General features: G+C 40.0%; 1 protein-coding gene across 1 annotated transcript; it reads right to left on the bottom strand.

Moving 5' to 3' along the window:
• Positions 1–1,204: 1,204 nt before the first annotated feature.
• Positions 1,205–4,284, bottom strand: dio1 (iodothyronine deiodinase 1). Its single transcript, XM_053430220.1, has 4 exons — positions 3,792–4,284; positions 3,557–3,700; positions 2,478–2,677; positions 1,205–2,116 (listed from the first exon to the last, which is right to left on the bottom strand). Exons 1-4 carry the CDS (start codon positions 4,126–4,128, stop codon positions 2,051–2,053), a joined length of 747 nt encoding a protein of 248 aa, XP_053286195.1. The 5' UTR covers positions 4,129–4,284; the 3' UTR covers positions 1,205–2,050.
• Between the last annotated feature and the right edge of the window lie 10,519 nt (positions 4,285–14,803).

The following is a 14,803-nucleotide window of genomic DNA, read 5'->3' as shown; positions in this document are numbered from 1 at the left end:
AAAAGTCAAGGTTGAATCATGAAGACATTATAAAATGTATTCAAACACATGGGCAGATTATTAATGTGCTGTTAATGTGTGGTTAAAGCTGATAAAACTCAATACAAACAGCTGGGGGTCGGATAAGCTCCACCTTAAAGCTTTGACTGTTGCATCAGTTGTGTTTTCTCTTATCAAATCAAACACAAGACTTGTTGTTCTCATTCGCCACTCACACAGAAACTCACATTAGATCAAACAGTTATGTAACGCTATTTTTAAAGTGAAAGGCGGGCCTCCCCGGGGGGGAGCTGGTTTCAGGGGAGGCTCTGTGAATGGAAATAGAAAAAAACATGACATCATTTCCCAAAAGGAGATCACATACAATAACCTAAATATGTGTGATCTGGTGAAGACGAGCTCCGATACAATCATTTCATTTTGCCTTCATACAGACACTTTTTTTGTTTGGTTGAGTCTGAAATTACATCAAACTGCAATATGCTTATCTTTTCAATCGCTGTGATCAAATAACATAATCATGAATGTATAGGCTTTCAGATATTTTGCCAAATAAAGCCAGTAATGATAGATAGCCAGCGGTGTCCCTTTAAAATCCTCTGCCCTAGAAGAATTAAAACAACTGAGAGACACTTCCCCTCTAAAAACCTAATATAAAACTCAGCTAAAAATCAATCCATTGGATAAGATAAGACAGTTGGGCATTAACTCACACCCACAGCCACACTCTGAGTCCGCGGTGCACTCGATGAACTTGACGGGACAGTCATACAGTACTGCGTGTTTACCATTAATCACATCCAGACCAGACAGCAAACAGCCCGATTCTCGTGCTGTGGTGGGCCGCTGCCTGCGTCAACGTTTAAAGCCCTGCAGCCATTTCAGAAAAAAGGCTCTGCATATTTGCAGGAACATCTCATTTAGTCTTAATGGACCCAGAGGAAAGAAAGGACCTGACTTACAATGAAACTAGCTTTGTGACAAACAATGGCCCGCACACAGTTGTGGTGTTTTTCAGTTTAATAATGAACTGTAAAGCGCATCATTCATGTAGTTAACAGAATTTGATATGATTTCCATTCACCTATATCTCCTCGCAGTGGAAGCAGGAGTATAAGAAAAGACTGATTATTTCATCAAATAAGAATTCTCCTTGACACTAGCATCACGACAAAAACACACCAACACATTAAGTGTAACACACTTTAGGTTTTTTATGTTGTATTTATTTCAGGGACTTGACGTAGGATTCTTTCCAATACAAAAAGTCTGCAATAAAAAAGCTTTTTTATTGGAATGTGTAATAGAGATATTTTTATCAGTAAACATGACCCATCATAAATGCCCCAACATCATTCAGAGAAAACCTACTTTTCAATCTTCTTTCATCAGATTACAGTTACCAGAGGTTTACACTGTAATCATCATGTTAAAGCAGGCATCAGTTGAATTACATAGGAACAGTTATAGACAGAGGTAAGCCTCGGTGTTAAACCACTGGATCATCACAGAGTTAGGGCCCGGTCACACGTGCAGGCAGGTATCGATTGGTGAACCTTTGCCTCAGGTTCAATTCCAATCGAGGACTCGGATAAAACATCTTGTGACGATGCAAATCGCAGCGTAGCTTCGTGTGGAGATTTTAATCCATGATATTCGCTTACGTGTGACCGTGCCCCAAAGTCCTTAAACTTAAGACATCTCATATACAAACAAGTATAAGAACAAACACACACAACTGCTCCTGTACACTAGGTGAGACATCGAATACAAACTCTGAGTTAAACTGTGTCTGTGTTTCACTTCATCTGGCTACAGACACCAAATGGTTTCATCTGTAACCGTCACTAAGAAACACAGAGGTGAGTTCAGGCTCAGAGGTCGACACTTGAAATAAGTCTGAGGAGCACAGGAGACAATATTAATGTCAAATTGAATGGGGTTACACTATTTCTGCTCAGGCACAGGTAGATGTAGGAGATGCCTCAGAGCAGCTATGTGTAAGTTTATCGATCGATTAATGACTCGATTGATTCCATTAACGATCTTCTTAATTCATCTTCTCCAGGAACGAGCGCACCTCTGATGGATTGTAGTCCCATGGTCCCTTCCCACCCTATAGGATACACAGAACATAAGTAAGAATCAGAGAGAACATACCAGCAACAGACCACAGGACAGATCTTTGTCATGATTTAATTTGCTGATTCCACGCCACAAATTCCAGTCATGTCTGCACATGTTTCTTTTACTGCTCTTCCACACGCGATAGCGTGACTAGGCACACTGCAGGACATTTACACCCATAAAGCTATAACCTCCAATCACACGATTCAATGAGAGGAACAAAGTGGGTGGAGTGAAACAAATTTGCACTGTCACACTATTTGGCAAGTCACCAATCTTAAGTCACGTACAGTATAGCAGAAAAGTGCAGGAATCAGTGTTGGTGAAGTAAGTGCACATGCAGATCTCACCTTGTAGAGGACTTTCCCAGCCTGAAGCACATAAAGCCTCTCAGGCAGGGCGCCATACTTTATGGCAGCGACATCTTTCATTTCATCCACCACCACGGGACACAGGGGCTCCTGCTGGACCAGGGTGCGTGCTGCGGACAGCCTCTCCTCCAGGCTCCGGTGCTGGTTGATGTCGAAGTTGTTGGCGAAGGCCCAACCATCTGAGATAGAGATTATATATAAAATATACATAAAGAATATGATTTATTCCGCTGGGATGACACCGAATGCAGCAAAACACCAGAGGAGTGTATAATAAATCCGGTTTAATGGTTATTACATCAGTAACCTACATCAAAGCAGGTGGAGTGTTTTGTTGAATGCAGCACAGACCATGTCAAGTTTTCTATAGTAAACCTTAACAGGTTTGTTTTGGTGGAGTTTACGACTCATTAACAGAATACTTGAGAAAATGATGATGCTACTAGTCAAAATAAAACTTCTATGAAATGTTTTTATAGTTTCATGTAAACTTGCATAAAAAAACTAAACTGCTGTGTTGAAAATGGCAAGAGTTTATCAGGTTGTAAAGGAAAATCAAGTAAAGACATGTGTAAATATCCAGAACTGTCAAGTGCATGCAGGGCCGGGTCTAGACAGGCATGTATGAGGGGGCAGCCACAAATCTTGAGGGGGCATTGTGCCTAACCCTAACCCTAACCCTATTTAGTTTGAGGGGGCACAACATTTATTTGAGGGGGCCAGGCCCCCTCTTGCCCCTGCCTAGACCCGGCCCTGCGTGCATGTCATCTTCCAAAACTTTCTAGCACATCAAGTTCCAAAACGTTCAAGTACCTGTTAATTTCCAAAACTTTCAAGTGCATGTCATTTGTCAAAACTTTCAAACATATGTAATTTCCCTTAACTTTCAAGCAAATGTCAATTTTCAAAACTTTCAAGTATATTTTCAAAACTTTCACTTGTTTGGTTTAGTCGTATGTTAACTTCAAAGATATTTTTTTTTACTCTATAAGCATTTTTCCCTCCCACCAACACATGTCATGATGATACAATGACTGTTCTTGTCATGGTGCTCTCACCTGTTGAATGAGCCTCTGCGATGTAGACCACCAGGAAGTCAGCCACGTCGCCGAAGTCCCTGACGAGCTGCTTGAACTCGCCAAGTTTGTAAATGAACGGGGGTCAGGTGCAGCTCCCGAAGCTCAGCACCAGAGGCCTGTTGCCTGCAGAGGAAACACAAACACAGCTGGAGATGTGCAAATCCAGCATTGGGACAAATTATGAAATACACGCGTCAATCCAAAATAATCAGACCTTTGATGAACTTGCACAAGCTGCTCTCCTCTCCCTCCATGGTGACCACAGGTGAGTCCGGAGCTTCTCCCCCGACAAACGCCTCCTGGCCCAGGGACAGCCACATGTGCTGGGCCGCGGTTTTGACGAAGTCGAAGCTGAAGAAAGTCAGACCCCAGTCCTCGTACCTGAACTTCCGATTCTGGGTCATGGTGATCTTCTCGCCCATGCGGAGGATGAACTTCTTGGCGAGGCTCGGGGAAATAAAGTGCATCACCTTGAGGGCGGTGCTGAGGACCACCAAGTGGCAGATCATGCCCGCTGTGGAGACATATACGAGGAGTCTCTGGAACCACATGTCTGCTGCTCGCTGCCGGAGGAGCCTCTGTTTACTGACCTCTCCGTGTTAGAAAAGCTGCCTCGCTGTTTAACACGTCGGTTACCGCCCCCTCCCCCCGTGTTTACAGCCGCTGCCTTCAAAGCCGCTCCGCACAGCTCGTACTTTCCAGCGCAGGCGCGGAGGTGGACCGGGAAACTGAGGCTGTGTTCCGGCTGCATTGAGATGAAACCCCCTTCCCCTATTTTTTATTTATATTTATCTGATTTCAGTTGACTCTTTGTCTTTATTTAAGTTGCTTACATGTCTAAAGAGCTCTATCAAACACGTAGAGCCTAAATACTAGACTATTGACCTGCAATACTTTGTTGTACTTTGTTCAAAAAAAGGCAAACTCTTTATCTTCTTTTAAATCCTATTCTTATCTATTGGCAGGGGCGTCGTTAGGCCTGTTTTAGGGGGGCTGAAGCCCCCCTAAAATGTGCTTCAGCCCCCCAAAATAATTATTGTGATTTTTTTTTTTTTTTAATTAAACTATTGTTTTACACATTGACAAGTTATTTATAACTCTAACATGCTACATGTCATTTTAAATTGACTTCAGTGCCATGAACATGTCTTCTGATCTGATATTGACCTCAACCATGAATACATTTAAATAAATGTGTATATATACAGTAAATATATAAATGATAATGACTTGTGTGTGTGTGTGTGTGTGTGTGTGCGTGCGTGTGTGTGTATGTGTGTGTGTACGTGTATGTGTGTGTGTGTGTGTGTGTGCATGTGTGTGTGTGCGTGAGTGTGTGTGCGTGTCAGATGGGCGACGGGCGTGGTCAGTGTGATGGGTGGGCCCTCAAATGAGATGATAGTATTATTATTGTATTGTTGTCATAATTAATATATAGATTTGACCAAATGTAAAAAAGTTAAGAAACATTGTTTGTCTATGCTCTGCTGTGTTCAAATGAATAGTAGCAAACTAAATGAATCACACTGATTTGTTTCCCTCCAACACTGTGTTAATTGATCAATGAATCCTGTATCTATATTCAGAAAGACAGAGGTAGATGTTACTGTACTAGTTATTTTTATTCAAAAAGTTTACAACACATCATTAGATCATTTCAAATATGTACAAAGGGGGACAGGGGAGGGGTTTGTTTTTAGGAGTAGAAAAAGGGTGAGGGCGGGGGCTTCTCCACCTCTTCTCTCTCCTCCAGCTCATCTCGGCCTCCTCCTTTCTGTAGCTCAGTCCCATAGTTGGAGTTGTCTCCTGCTGCAGTTTCGTCTCCTTTCGGCCCTGAAGTGAGCACCTTCTCGTTCTCGTTCTCCTTGTTGACCTCCACCTCACTGCTCCTTCTTGTCTCAGGTTCCTGGTGCAGGCTCCTGGTGCAGACTTGCTTCCATAATTTTAGCCTTGGCCTGACAGTCAGTGAGCTCAGCCAAGCAGTCAAGATAGGCCCTGAGGCGAGCGCGCCGTTTCTTGACCTCCTTCGTTATGACATCATCTTTGTCTTTCAGCTGGTTTTCCAGCTGCTCCACTTTCTCCTTCAGAGCCTGGATCTCATTCTCCTTCTCCGTCTCCATCTCCCTCTCGATCTCAGTCTCAATCTTAATCTCCTCCTTCTCCTTCTCCTTCTCCTTCTCTTTCTCTTTCTCCTCCTCCTTCTCCTTCTCCACCGCCACCTTTATGACATCATCTCTGTCTTTAAGCTGGTTTTCCAGCTGCCACACCTCCTCCTTAAGAGCCAACATCTTCCTGTTGGCTCGGAGGATTTCGACATTGTAGATCGTCACAAGTTTCTCCTTCTCCTTGTCCTGCTCCTTCTCTTTCTCCTTCTCTTTCTCCTTCTCCTTCTCCTTCTCCTTCTCCTTTTCCTTCTCCTTCTCCTTCTCTTTCTCCTTCTCTTTCTCCTTCTCTTTCTCTTTCTCCTTCTCTTTCTCCTTCTCCTTCTCTTTCTCCTTCTCCTTTTCCTTTTCCTTCTCCTTCTCTTTCTCTTTCTCTTTCTCCTTCTCCTTCTCCTTCTCCTTCTCCACCTCCACCTCACTGCTACAGCTTGTATCAGGCTGGGGTGGCTCCTGGTGCAGACTTGCTTCCATAAGCTTAACCTTGGCCTGACAGTCACTGAGCTCAGCCAAGCAGTCAAGATAGGCCCTGAGGCGAGCGCGCCGTTTCTTGACCTCCTTCGCTATGACATCATCTTTCTCTTTCAGCTGGTTTTCCAGCTGCTCCACCTTCTCCGTCAGGGCCTGGATCTCATTCTCCTTCTCGGTCTCGGTCTCAATCTCCTTCTCCTTCTCCTTCTCTTTCTCCTTCTCCTTCTCCTTCTCCTTCTCCTTCTCCACCGCCATCTTTATGACATCATCTCTGTCTTGAAGCTGGTTATCCAGCTGCCACACCTCATCCTTAAGATTATTAATCTTCCTGTAGGCTTGGAGGAGTTCGTCATTGAGGATCTTCAGAATATCTGGTTTCTCCATGGTTTACAGCAGAGAGTAGATCTATCTTTTGATGAAGCTGTTGGAACAGTGGATGCACTATTTCAGAAGAAGTTTCCATTCTTGTCTGGATTTTGAAGACAAATGGCTTTTGTCTGCAGGTGACAGGATGAAATAGTGTGTAAGATTTAAGTGAATTTGATCTATCAAACATTCAATATAAAACAACTGACACAGATAGACACACGCAGAGAGAAGGAGAGAGAGGGAGAGAGACAGACTGGCTGGTTTAAGCGAGAGAGAGAGAGAGAGAGAGAGAGAGAGAGAGAGAGAGAGAGAGAGAGAGAGAGAGAGAGAGAGAGAGAGAGAGAGAGAGAGAGAGAGAGAGAGAGAGACTCCCCTCCTGCTACGTGTGTATCTGGTTGCCATGGAAACTCAACTGAATGCACCTGTTCTCTTCTCACTGGGAAGAGAGAAATCTAAACTGTGAGTGCACCACTCAAACAACTATAATTCAGAAACTATAAGTCCTATCTGTGAAATAAAGACATCGGGAGATTCCAAGACTCTGCCGGACACACAGATATATTTGAAATTTGTGAGAGTAAAAAAATGGGGCCGTGTGAGCAAGTTATGCAAGTTGATGCTCCTTCCAGAAAAGTTTTCTCTGAAATAACATTAGACCCAATGGAGAGGGATTGTTTTTTTTTTAAATCCAGAGCCTAAATTAGCGAAGTAAATTGTGAAATTTAAAAAATCTATTTTACTCAATCAGCTGAATGGTAAATATATTATCAGGTGCCTGTAGAATATATATGTAGAGTATTACTTTCTTTCTCTCTCTTTCTACATTTCTTGTCTGTTTGTAGTACTTTTGTGTGTCTCTCTGTAGCCATTTTGTGCCAATTCAGACTTGTGTTGTGTCTCTTAGTCTTTTTTTTGTCTGTTTGCAGTGGATTTGTGTCAAATTGTATTTGTTTGGTTAATCTTTATAGTTATTTTTAGTTTCTTGGTAGTTGTTTTTTCTGCCTTAAAAGATATAAAACAAGCACGGCGATTTCCATGACTTTTATAACTTCAGACGACAAGAAATAGCAAATAACGATTCAAAGGGAGCAAACAACATGGAACCTCGAACAAACACAGGAGAAATGATAGATGTAAAATTATTTAAAACAGTCAATTATATTAATGATTAGATAATAAGATATAACAAATACGATTCTTAGTTTCAAAATGTACTCAAAGGAGAGACGTTTAAATGTGCAAAAGTATTGACATTGACAAATGTGACAACTGAAACAATAACATTTGTATTGGAAGCTATCAAATCTGCACCATCAGCAAATGTAGTCATCCTTATAAATCCTAAACATCTCATTTAATTCAATTCAAAAATATATCAGGCAGCACTATTTTGACATGTGACCATCAAATACTACAAATTGCAGCACTGACTGAGCTTTCTCATAGGTTTGACCCAATAGTTAATACTTTCTCTGGGCTTCTGAAGAGAGTTTCCCTTTAAGTGCCACAATAAGAATCCTTTTCCAACAGGTTGGACATCTCCATCCAGAACAGGTCCCACTGCACCTCCGTCACATCCAACTTGGTGGCAGGAAGCACCCCTGCTGGAACTTCCTGTTTGGAAACTGGCCAGCAGCTCCAAGTGCAGAACTTCTGGTACCTTCAAGAAAATACAACAGGCAGTGAATCATTTACTTCAACACCTGTTGGGCTTGTCGTTTCATGCAGTAGACAGTAGGAAGTCAAGACATATGAAGATTTTATAAATACTAACCTGTAGTGACAAACAAGCCAAACAGTCAAAGGAATGACGATCAGAAGTAGAATCCCACATGAAGCAATGATCCATTTCCAGGAACCTGATCAAGACGACATAATACTTGTTTAAATAAATAAAACTGTTATAATAACAACAACAATTGGATTTCCAATCAACTTGGCGGACAGATGTAGTAAGTGTCAGGAAAGGGCCCACTGAATTTTGGTATTAAGCTGATCCAGTCATTTTTTATCTCTTTCTTTAACATTGTGCTTTAAAACTTTTCCCAGGGAATAATTCTTGGACCTTAATGAAAAAAATCTGCCGTATGTAGAGGACTGATATCTATGAGTGTCTGAAATTTGGTGCGGCTTGATTGTATTTAAGGGGATTGCTGGGCCTTGGTGAATATGCTCTCTACTGAGTCCCATTCTAGTTTCTTTCAACTCATTAGATCCTGAGAGATTTTCCTGATGAAATTAGACCTTGATGAAAAGACAGAGCAGGAGGAGAACTAGACAACCAAAAGGCTTCACTCAATAATGAAAAATGTGTTGATTAATATTGAGTATTTCCTCCAAAACAAGTAGATGTATATAAATGAGAAAAATACAAGTGGAGGCTGGAGTCTCCTCTGATGTGAAGTTTCCTAAAAGAAACAACAGTTGATATGTGACACTGATCCACTTCTATAGAACACACAGCAGAGTGATGATGTTCAGCTGACCTCTGTCCGGTCTCACTGATAACCAGCTCTCTGGACTCTGCAGCTGTCTGTCGTGGGACGCACATCTATAGAAGCCTTCATCTTCCCGTGTCACATTCTTAAGAGTCATCTTTATGACTCGGTCTGAACCGGACGAACTGTTAGAGTCAATCAATGCTCCGTTTTTAAAGAAGCTGGTTTGTTTGTGTTTGCCGCTCTGATGCTGATAACACAAGGTGACATCGTCAACCGTAAACACAGGGGAGGCTTGGGTCTTCAGAATGATGTCGCCATCTGTGGAAGAAAAATAGAAGGCATCCTCACACCAGTACACTCCACTGGTCCCACTGGCAGCAGTGAACACAAATACTTCAGACTTGCAAGGGCTCATGCTACCTCCTGGCGGTGAATAGTGAACGGTGAGGTTTGAGGTCCCTGCTTTTAGGTCAGGAGAGAAATGCACCAGCTTCCATCCTGAGGAGTTAGTCTGAGATGTGAGGCACTGCAGAGTGAAACACTCCCCACTGAACATCTGTCTGGTGACAGGAGTCAGAGAGAGCGAGGGAGGGGGCAACTCTAGGACAGAGGTTGATAGAGAGAAATTGGGGGAAAAGGGGAGAGAAGATGAGAGAAGCAACAGAAACAGTCTGAGATTGAGGCTTTTCAGACGTATCCTGGTTTGACGATTGGTCAATCTGTAATGGACATAACTGAAATAGCCACATATCTTGACAAAATGTCAGAAACAACACAAAAACAGAGATGTGTTTGGCATAGTCAGAAAGTTTGGACAACCAATCAGGGATGAGTAACGTCATTTGAAAGCAATCCATCAATGTGTCTGCCATTGTTACCTCTGCCAAGGTCAGAGGTCATTTTTCACCCCTGTCTGTTTGTCTGTAAGGAAAATAACTCAAGAACAACCCAACAGAGTTGCAGGGAACTTGGTGGAACAATTTGGTTTGAGTCATAGAAGAAGCCATTATATTTGGATCTTCCTGTAACATTTTGAGATTCTATGTTTTTCCACACTTTCACCATTTTCCAAGGGAGCAATCTTGAAGAAAAAAGATCTGGCACATTTATGGAACTAATATCTATGAGTGAGTGTAGCAGCTTGATTGAATTTAAGGGGACTGATGGGCCTTGGCGGAGGTGCACTCCACCGAATGCCCTTCTAGTTTTAACTGTAAATCTCTGCTGTCTGTGAAACTTGTGCGCTCACTTATTGTGATTTGCCTTCAGCTGTACTCTAATCTCCATACTTGCTCGACTGTAGTCTCTAAAATCACCTGTGCCTACACTTCACTAACAATTATACATTTAGGAAACACCCTTCTCATGTGATAATCTGTCAAACCCAGTCAACATGAATTTCTCCAGTAGGGGTCAGATTTCCTATTTAATTCCTACATGAACAACATAAAATCAACAATGTATCTAATGTTAGCATGCTGTGTCCTGCTCACTGTTGTTAAAGCAGGACAATGGCTTCACATCTCACAGTGAAGACATAGGATTTTATAATAATGAGACATATTAGCATTGATTAATAAAAGGGTGTAAAATATGATGACTTGCTCTTATAATAACCTTGCTGGTGCAAGGACACTAATACTTTTAAAGGTAATGGTAGATGGCTCTCTGATTGGTTTATTGCATGTTATGCCCAAAACACACCTCTGAATAGTAAAGAGACAAAACAAATCTTGTGTCGAGTGCAGCAACATTTTGTAATAAATCAAGTATTACAGTGAGAGTTGTGTCTGTTTTTGGATTCAATGTTTGGCAAAAAAATGTATGACTTATGAAGATATCCTATTGATAATTAATATAAATTTTTTGTAATCTGTAGTTGTTAACGATTGTTACCTGCTTAAATTTAGGTTTACTTGACGCAAATGAAAGGGAATATTGTAATGAGCTATGTTAACACTAAGCTAGCTAGCTAGCTATTTTGTTAGAAAATGTCTCCAGTGAGCAAGAGTGTGAACGAGCAAATTTGAAATGTAAGAAATAACTATCGACAGCTCTCTATTCTTTGCATTAATATCTATCTCTAGTATTTTAAAACAATAATATCAGTGCCTATAGAATGTTGTTGTTTATAATTAGTTCATATTTGTGTTGTCAAATTTCACAATGACCCTGAAATTCTGTCTCTTCTGTTATCTTATACTGAATGAATGCAAGCAAAGATACAGAGAAAAATCACACTCTTTCTGATTGAACCAAGGAAACATGGATATCCGCAGCCCCAAATGAGCCCAAAAAAAATTGGCGCGCGCCGCGTGCGCAAACATTCAGCATCCTTAGGGGCTAAGCCCCCCCTTTCTTTCAACCCTAGAAACGCCCCTGTCTATTGGTAGATAAGAACAGCACTTTGTAACTTTGTTTATGAAGGTGCTATATAAATATATTCATCATAATAATCAACCTGACTAGCATTTATAAAGTGCAACCATACAAAAGACCTTATAGAGACACTGGAGCTCATCTGTTTCATTGCCAGAAGTAAAAACTACTTTTCCAGATGAAGCTCAGTATGGGCCCAGCCTATAGAGTGTTAGCTAGCTTAGATATAGCTTACATGTCTCATCAGCACTTATTAAATTTAGCTTTCAAGTTATATAAAGGTATATTGTCTGTCACATTAATAATGTGTGTATTTACAAACGAAACTTGTGAACATGCTCTGTGTTAGGGCCGCTCCACCTGTTGCATCACGGTCCACCATGATGTGATGTACTCTGCTAACTGAATGTCACATTCTCAGATAAACTCACCAATCACTTTATTAGGAACAACACACAGACTCTATAAGGCCTCTCCTTGCTTTCTAAAAAAAAAGGTGCGTAATCGTTCTTCTCTGCTGCTGGTTCTGCTGCAGCAGCTGTGTCATGAAGCAAACGGTCATCTCCAAGATGTCTGCTTTCTCCAGCTGGGAGTCTGGCTGCTGGTTGAGGAACTCTGGACCCAGGAGAGATTTGAGCTGCTCGATGCTGCTGTTGATTCGCTCTCTGCGTAACTTCTCCACCAGAGGCTCTGGAGAGAGACTCACTGAGCTCTGTGTGGATCTGGGAAAGTAGTGACCCTGTAGAGAGCTGATCTGCTGCCTGATGCTGATCAATGACTTTGACTGAGCACACGCTCGTCAGCACACGTGTCAAACCACTCTTCATCAGTAGAAGGAGATGAAGGTGAAGTGCAAAATCTGTATGTTGAAGTTGAACACAAACTCAAAACTGTGTTTGTGCAAATCCTGTATATAATAATAATAATAATAATATATATATATATATATATATATATATATATATATATATATATATATATATATAAATTATTTTTCTATTAATATGCTGCATACAGAGCTGCAATGAATGTTTTTTTTTTATGTTCATTTAAAATGTTTGATTTTTATCTTAATTTTTCTTTAAAAAATATAAAATATAGTCACTGGTGATAAACATCAGATATCAGATCAAACATGATTTATTTCTTTAATTAATGATTGAATGTATGAGGTGGTCCTAAAACATATTTCATCACTTTTACAAAGTACAGGAGATGAACATCAGGTATCACAGGTTTTTGTTAATCATTCAATTTAGTCTCAGATAATAACTATTTCCATTATAAAGGACATTTCAACATATTGTCACAATTATCAATTTAAAGATTTAAGTGTTATCATATATTTTTACTACCATAACTTTGACTAAAGTGATTCATGAAACCATCAGTTTATAACATTTGTAAAAATATATGTATATATTTTAATAGAGAAAGTAAAAATCTCAAAATGTGAAATTTTATAAAAATATATCACTTTAATTATTAAAACCTAAATATTTAAATTAATTAAAACAAATCTAATGAATTATAGCCAAATAATAATGACAAAATATGTATAAATAGGAGAGAAAAAAAATTCTAATTTCTTTAAGTAGTTATTTGCTAGTGCTACCATTTGTTTTTCATCACTGTTCCCTTCATCTCTGGCAGACAATTTGTTTTGTATAAATACTTTAAACACTGATACACCTCATTTCTCAGGACTGTTGTGAATATAATTGTTTTTGTTTATGTAATCTATAACACGTGACATCTATTGCACTTCTGTCCGCCCTTGGTCAAGGATCCCTCACAGCTCTCTAAGGTCATAATTCTTTTTAGTAATCTTAATTTTGTTTTCCTCACTCAAGGGCACACCTTGAGGCAAATTGTGATTTGTGCATATGGGCTGATTGATATATCAAAACCCTGTGGTGTTTGGACTCATCAGTGAAAGCTGGATTTTCATATGTGTTGAGTTTTGAAGTTTCTTCTAATTCAGAGAGATGAAACCCCCAAAGTCCTAAGAAAAGATGCTGGCAGTGGAAAAAGCTCTGGTTCAGTGTTCATGTGAAGGAGAGTAAACAAGAGTTCCTGTTCAGAGATCCAAACACCCGCTCGTTCTTCTACAAAATGCCTGTCCTCCACTGGGAATTTGAGGGTCACATATCGTATTTTGATGAACATACCATCATGTCCTCTTCATCCTCCTAATCCTCTTCTTCTTCCTCCTGAAACAGACACACACCCATACCAACCCAGATACATCATTGTCTATCAGAAAAACAGCCGTTTCACTTCAGCATGAACATACATAATAGAGTGAATTTTCATTTCTGGGTGAACTATCCCTTTAACAAGTCACACACTTTATTTGGATGTAATCATCTACTTCCCCTCATTACAAAATTACAAAACGATACACTGCCACCCTGTGTTGAAAGGTAGTATTACAGCATGATTAATAGTTTACTGCATTACCTCTACAGCACGTGGCCCCCACTGATCTATTTTTGTGTCCTTTTACGTGTGTGTTCCTTTGTGAGGACCATTTAAGGCATAGACCCTGCAGAGTGAGGTCATTTAAGGAAAGTGTGGACTTTTTCAAAGACTTGGTTTTAGGTTTAGGTTAGGGTTAGGCATTTCGTTTGGATGGTTAAAGTTAGGGTAAGGGGAATGTATTATGCCGATGACTTTCCTCACTAAGATATGACTGAATCCATTAATGCATTGCGACAGTCTCCTTTGTTACAATGAAGCTAAAACGCATTCAATAATATTTAAACAGTTGTTTAATGGACGTCTACTCTACTACTTGTTGTATGTTGTGCAAGACAGAGCAGCCTGACATGAGTTGGCTCCATTTAACACCTTTTAGTGATCTGAAACGGACGAAAATGAGATGAGATCGTGAATATTGATTTAAGTCCTATCTCTGCATATCAGTGTCTTATCTCATTGTTATGTTCTACAAACTTGGAGAGAAAGACAACAAGTTCACATTTTATAATATTCATAATATTTAGATTAAACAAATACCTACAGTGACATAATAGAATAAATAAAATCTCAAAAGGCACAGATTGTTCCAAAATCGTTGATTTGGAGAAAACACTTACACGGGTATTTACTGAAAACTCTCTAACTTTACACTGCTTCTGAATTACCACATGATCATGTTCGAGTGTTGTGCTATGGCTTTTTAGAGGATTTCAGCTACATCTGCACAGTTTCAGTTTTAGTGATAGAAATAAAATCTTGAATTTATTTTTGTTCCATCTTCATTTACTCTGAACCAGTAGGATCTAAACTGATGCTTACACCTCTGCAGAAATCTCACGTGTAACCTCGAGAGTGTAATATATATATATATATATATATATATGTGTGTATAAATAGAGACAATAAATCATATTTATATATAA

Source organism: Pleuronectes platessa, chromosome 9 (genome assembly GCF_947347685.1).
Source record: "Pleuronectes platessa chromosome 9, fPlePla1.1, whole genome shotgun sequence".
NCBI lineage: Eukaryota > Metazoa > Chordata > Actinopteri > Pleuronectiformes > Pleuronectidae > Pleuronectes > Pleuronectes platessa.
Note: the sequence above shows the minus strand (reverse complement) of the source record. Positions and strands in the feature narration are given on the sequence as shown.